At 41.3% G+C, this 6,854-nt stretch overlaps 1 protein-coding gene across 1 annotated transcript in view; it reads left to right on the top strand.

Annotated features, from left to right (window-relative positions):
* The window catches only part of Ipp (intracisternal A particle-promoted polypeptide), a 35,228-nt gene extending 33,010 nt beyond the window's left edge, over positions 1-2,218 (top strand). The window contains exon 9 of the mRNA XM_013016745.1: positions 544-2,218. Coding sequence (XP_012872199.1) covers positions 544-768 — 225 coding nt within the window. The 3' untranslated portion in view covers positions 769-2,218. The remainder of the gene's footprint in view (positions 1-543) is intronic.
* Positions 2,219-6,854: the final 4,636 nt, after the last annotated feature.

The following is a 6,854-nucleotide window of genomic DNA, read 5'->3' as shown; positions in this document are numbered from 1 at the left end:
TCTTTCTTTCTTTCTTTCTGCTGTGGATAGAACCCAGCAGGAATCCTACTACTGAGTTCCATCTCTAGTCTCCTCTTTCCACTTTTTTTTTTTCTGGGGGGGTCCGGTTGTGGGGCCTAAACTCTAAGCCTGGGCTCTGTCCCTCAGCTCTTCAGCTCAAGGCGAGCACTCTACCACTTGGAAATATTTTTCTTTCCTCTTTTAAAAGCGACCTCTTAAAATGGAAAACTCATTTTTTGTTCTCAGGCTATACAAAAGTATAGTACCTTCTTGTATTCCCCAGACCTAATTTCTCAGAACATTAGTCTATATATAGGTTGAGAGCACCTCGTGCTCATAATTTATAATCATATATTTCCTTATGATTTTTCTCTAACATTACTACTTTGTCCATACCTACTCAAAAATTTATCATGGCAGTCAAAAATTTGACTTGATTATTTGTAACTTAAATATGCAAGAAGAATCAGAATATCTGATTTCTGAGATTTTATTACCATTTTGTGACCCTACTAACGTTTTTTTTTTTTCTTCCCTTAACAGGAAAAGTGGGTTGAAGTTGCCTCAATGAAAGTGCCTAGAGCAGGCATGTGTGTTGTGGCAGTCAATGGTCTTCTGTATGTTTCTGGAGGCCGATCTTCCAGCCATGATTTTTTGGCCCCTGTTACCTTGGACTCAGTTGAAGTATATAACCCCCACTCAGATACATGGACTGAAATTGGTAATATGATCACTAGTCGTTGTGAAGGGGGTGTTGCTGTACTATAAAACATAAATCATAAGAACACAGGAACATTTTGAAAATGTAGGATCTGCTCTTGTACAAATGAAACTTATATTTAGTGATAAGACCCTCTGATTTTATGGAATTTCCATACATTTAGATAATGATTTTTCTAAACATTTGGGTGAGAATGGATATTAAATTAATGAGAAGCTCATATAAATTTTCCCAGCTTACCAATAATAGAAATGCTGTTTATGCCCTAGAACTATCCAGTTAGACATACAGTCCTAATTATAAAAATTATATCCTAGAAATGTTTCTAGGATATCCTAGCTTCTAGGCAATAGCTTCTTAGGTTGTCTCACCGTTGCAATTCAATTTATAACCTGTATATGATACAGGAATAATATCCATGAGACAGCTTGTTTTTTATTGAGATGAGGTCATGATAACTTTTTGCCCAGTCTAGCCTCAAACCATGATCATCTTTTTCCTCCATCTTTGCCACCTGCATAGCTGTGATTATAGGCAGGAGCCACCATGCCTGGCTTAAAAGACAGTTTAGAAATCTATGCATATCCTTGATTTAATCCAGAGAACAGTTTTCTTTTGGTTGGGGATCCTTTTTTCTGCCAAGGGCCATTTGGATAGTTGTAATATCATGGGCTATACCAAATTATCAATATAGGTAGATGTGCCTCAGGCAACCAACATAAAACATTTCATGTCTGTCCTATCTTGAACCAAATGAATGTTCTTCATCCCTAGAACCTGAAGCCACCACTGCCTGGAGGTTTTTTGTGACAGTCTTTGATTTAAATAGAATATTGTAATGGGGGATATATGCATACCTGGAAATGTCTTCATTTTGTAGATAATTCCCAAAATTATGTTTGGCTTTATGAAGAGAGACTTTTATTAGATTATTAAACTTTGTGAAATTTATTTGAATTTTGGCAAGCCTGTGTATGAGTGTATTGCAGTGCTACTGCTTAACTTAGAGAAGGCTGAATTTAGGTATACCTTGAGTATTCCTAGCCTGAAATCTCAAAGGTTTTGAATGTTAATATTTGACGCTGAAAAGATTTTAGACTTTGGAACACTTCAGATTTTAGATTTTCAAAAAAAGAATGTTCAATCAGTAAAATCTACATAAATTTTCTAAAATCTAAAGAATTCCAAAATCAGAAACACATCTTTTCACAACCTTTCAGGTAAAGGATATTAAACCTATACCTGTGAAACTACTGGAAACTTTTAATTATAATTTGAAAGCCCTTCTGATTTAAAACTGTGTTTTAAGATTTGAGAAGCATTCACAACAACTGTTCTCTGGTCTGTTTTGTAGACTCATTGTGTATATATCTGTTACTTTTAAGTTACTTGTTTTAGCCAGTTAGAGTCATATTGATTAAAGATTTTGTACACATTAGTTTTAACTAGCTGTTGTAAGGATTTAATTGCTCATTTCCTTTTTCTTTTCTTCTTCTTCTTTTTTTTTTTTGCCAGTCCTGGGGCTTGGACTCAGGGTCTGGGCACTGTCCCTGAGTTTTTTGCTCAAGGCTAGTACCCTACCACTTGGCCCAGCACCACTTCCAGCCTTTTCTGTTTGTTTATTTACTTATTGTCGGTTGTGGGGTCTAAACTCTGTCCTTCATCTCTTCAACTTGAGGCTAGCGCTCTACCACTTGAGTCACAGCACTACTTCCAACTTTTTTTTGCTTATATGGTGCTGAGGAATTAAACGTAGGGCCTCATGCATGCAAGGCAAGCACTCTACCACTGAGCCACCTTCCCAGCCCACTTTTTCTTTTTTTAAATTATGAAAATACCATACAGAGGAGTTACAATTACATGGGCAAGGTAATGAGTCCATTTCTTATCAAGCATTATTGCCTCCTCCTTTGTTTCCCCTTCTCCTCCCTTCCTATCTTCCTCTCCCCACTACCCACCCCTTGCGCTTCTCCCCCCCCCCCTTTTTCTGTTTATTTGGTACTGAGGAATCAAACCCAGGGCCTCATGCATGCAAGGCAAGCACTCTACCACTCAGCCACCTTCCCAGCCCCTTTCAGTATATTTTATTTTTTTTATTTTTTGTCGGTCGTGGGGCTTGAACTCTGGGCCTGGGCGCTGTCCCTCAGCTCTTCAGCTCAAGGCGAGCGCTCTACCACTTGAGCTACAGCACCACTTCCGGTTTTCTGGTGGTTTATTGGAGATAGGAGTCTCACAGTTTTTCCTGCCTGGGCTGGCTTTGAACCGCGATCCTCAGATCTCAGCCTCCTGAGTAGCTAGGATTACAGGCGTGAGCCACCAGCGCCCGGCTCTTTCAGTATATTTTAAAAGGACCAGGACCAATATTTTATTTCGATAGAAAAATAAACCCAGGGGTTGGAGGAATGGCGCAGTTGGTATAATACTAACCAATGAGCAAAAGTGTTGGGTAGTCCTGGTCTCAGACCTGGAAATAAAAGCTCTACAAAACACATTAGATAAGCTGGTGGCTCATGCCTGTAATCCTAGCTACTCAGGAGGCTGAGATCAGAGGATCGCGGTTCAAAGCCAACCCGGGCAGGAATGTCTGCGAAACTCTCATCTCCAATAAACCACCAGAAAACCAGAAGTGGCGCTGTAGCTCAAGTGGTAGAGTGCTAGCCTTGAGCTGAAGAGCTAAGGGACAGTGCTCAGGCCAAGAGTTCAAGACTTATGACTGATATAAAAACAAAAACAACAACAACAAAAAACACAGAGTGCTTGCTTTGGCAGCACATATACTGAAATTGGGAAGGATACAGATTAGCATGGTCTCTGCGCAAGGATGATACATAGATTTGTGAAACATTCCATATTACACACACACACAGAGATGACACATTTGTGAAACATTCCATATTACACACACAAACACACACACACACATGCGCGCGCGCACACACACACACACACACTTGAATGCCAGGTACCAGTGGCTCATACTCATAATCCTAGTTAGTCAGGAGGAGGCTGAGATCTTAGTGTTGAGGTTTCATACCAGTCCAGGAAGGAAAGTCTGTGAGACTCTATTTCCAATTAACCACCAGAAAACTGGAAGTGGTTCTGTGGCTCAAAATGGTAGAGCAAGCCAGGCACTGGTGGCTCACGCCTGTAATCCTAGCTACTTAGGAGGCTGAGATCTGTGGATTTCGATTCAAAGCCAGCCTGGGCAGGAAAGTCCATGAGACTCTTATCTCCAACAAACCATTAGAATACTGAAGTGGCGCTGTGGCTCAAGTGCTAGAGCGCTTGCCTTGAGCTGAGGGACAGTGCCCAGGCCCAGAGTTCAAGCCCCACAACCAACCAAAAAAAAAAAAAGTGGTAGAGCACTAGCCTTGAACTGAAAAAGCTTAGAGACAACACCCAACCCCTAAATTCCTGAGTTCTAATCCCAGAAGACCAGGTAGGAGTGGGAGATGGGGGAAGTAGTATGTGTGTGTGTGGGGGGGGGTGGAACACATTAGATAAGCATTCTAGGTAGAGATAGCATTAATTTCCGGTAAAGTTGGTTTGCCCACAAGGACATTTTCTTTCATAACTCAACCAAATACATGCATTAGGAAAACTGTGTCCTTTCTGTAGGACATCCTGAAAGTCTGAAGGGTAATAGATACTTGATTAGGATCAGTAAGATATCTAAGAATTAAATATCAAGATAATCTTTAGCTGGACACCAGGGCTCTTGCTTATAATCCTAGCTACCCAGGAAACTGAGATTTGAGGATCATAGTTCAAAGCCAGCCTGGGCAGGAAATTCTGAGACTTCTATCTCCAGTGAACCACACACACACAAAAAAAGCTGGAAGTAGAGCTGTGTGGTTCAAGTGGTAGGGCACTAGCCTTGAGTGCAGAAGCTCAGAACAGCACCCAGGCCTTGAGTTCAAGGGCCATGACCACCAAAAGCCATTCAAGAGGTGGGAATGTGGCTTAGTGGTAGTGCTTGTTTAGCATGCACAAGTGGTAGAGTGCCAGCCTTGAGCATAAAGAGGCTCAGGGACAGTGTCCAGGCCCTGAGTTCAAGCCCAGGACTGGCCAAAAAAAAAACAAACGTAAGTTTCAAGCAAAAGTACAGCCTTTGAGTTCAAGCCCCACTGCCAGCATGCTACACACATCTGTAGACTACTTAAGCTCTAACCCATGTGCCTTTAATATTACTATTTATACACTATGCTTTCTGGTTCAAAACAGATTTACAAAATACTCCTGGATTCTCACTATTGCCTAAAATGATACTATGATGGGAGATGTCTTATATTGCTATGGCAGAAATATAATGTCAAAAATCAGTCTTTGAATTTAACAGATCCAGAAGATTCCAGAAACAGTAAATTATTTAAGTAATAAGATTGTTTTTTGAAAGAATGTACTAATAAAGAATCTAACTTTTTCCTTTTCTTTGTATTACTTATTAACTTAGTTTAATAATAGCATTCCTGGGGCTCAGTGGGAGAGTGCTTGTCTTGCATGCATGAGGCCCTTGGTTCGATTCCTCAGCACCACATAAGCAGAAAAGGCTGGAAGTGGCGCTATGGCTCCAGTGGTAGAGCACTATCCTTGAGCTGAAGAGCTGAGGGACAACGCCCAGGCCTAGAGTTCAGGCACTATGACTGACAAAATAAATAAATAATAAATAAAATAGCATTCCTGGATTACCAAACTGTGTAATGGGACTGCAGTTTTGTTTTTTGTTGCTGGTACCAGGGTTTGAATTCAAGGTCTTATGCTATTAGTTGCCTTGCTTGCTCATCACTTATGGCTGGACCAGACTCTTCCACTTGAGCCATGTTTCTAGCCTGTTTTTCCTTTATTTAGTTGGACTCAAACTTTTCTCCCTGGGCTAGCTTTGAACCTCAAGCTTTCAGAACTGAGCCTCCTGAGTGGACTGGACTACTAAGCTGGTTACCAGCTTAATTGCATAAGTTTTTTGGTTTATTTTTCTTTCAGTCATGGTGCTTAAACTCAGGACTTGGGTGCTATCCCTGAGACTCTTTGTACTCAAGGCTAGCACTCTACCACTTGAGCCACACCACCACTTCCAGTTTTTGAGTGATTAATTGGAGATTAGAGTCTCACAGATACTTTTCTGCCCGGACTGGCTTGGAACCACAATCCTCAGAACTCACTTTCCTGAATAGCTATGATTATAGGGGTGAGCCACCAGTGCCCTGCTACAAGTTTTAATTTTAGGGATATATGCATGTAGATTTACATTTAAGGTTTAGGGTATGGTGCAGGTTTTATTTATTTATTTTGTCGTTCGTGGGACTTGAACTCTGGGCCTGGGCACTGTTCCTCAGCTCTTCAGCTCAAGGCGAGCGCTCTACCACTTGAGCTACAGCGCCACTTCCAGTTTTCTGGTGGTTTATTGGAGATAGGAGTCTCACAGTCTCTCCTGCCCAGGCTGGCTTTGAACCTCGATCCTCAGATCTCAGCCTCCTGAGTAGCTAGGATTACAGGCGTGAGCCACCAGCGGCTATAAATTCGGTGGCTTTTTTTTGTTGTTGTTGGTCCTAGGACTTGAACTCTGGCTTGGGCGCTGTCCCTCAGCTCTTCAGCTCAAGGCAAGTGCTCTACCACTTGAGCCACAGCGCCACTTCCTGGTGCAGGTTTTAGAATACTTGCCTAGTAAGTGTAAGGACCTGAGTTCAAACCTCAATACTACAAAATACCAGAACAAAGAAAAAAGTACATTTAATTCCATTTTCTGAACAGTGGTTATAGTGTACTTCCTCCAAAATATTGGACAATATTCTTCTAAATATCTTGTCCACCCCAGTTGTGGTGGTGGTATTTACTGGTAGTCTGATCATCGGGAAGATCAAGACAAGAGGAGTGCTTGAAGCTACCCTAAACAACCTGGTTTTAAAGAAAAAAATGTAAAATGAGGTTTAGGTCTGTGATATTGTATTAATTTGATAGTACTGTTAACAAAATGCCATAGAAATTTAAAAAAATTTACTGACAGTATTTATGGAAGCTAGAAGTATAAAATCAAAGTGTTGGAGCCGGGCGCTGGTGGCTCACGCCTGTAATCCTAGCTACTCAGGAGGCTGAGATCTGAGGATCGCGGTTCAAAGCCAGCCCGGGCAGGAGAGAC

The sequence above is a fragment of the Dipodomys ordii genome, unplaced genomic scaffold (genome assembly GCF_000151885.1).
Source record: "Dipodomys ordii isolate 6190 unplaced genomic scaffold, Dord_2.0 Scaffold33, whole genome shotgun sequence".
Taxonomy (NCBI): domain Eukaryota; kingdom Metazoa; phylum Chordata; class Mammalia; order Rodentia; family Heteromyidae; genus Dipodomys; species Dipodomys ordii.
Note: the sequence above shows the minus strand (reverse complement) of the source record. Positions and strands in the feature narration are given on the sequence as shown.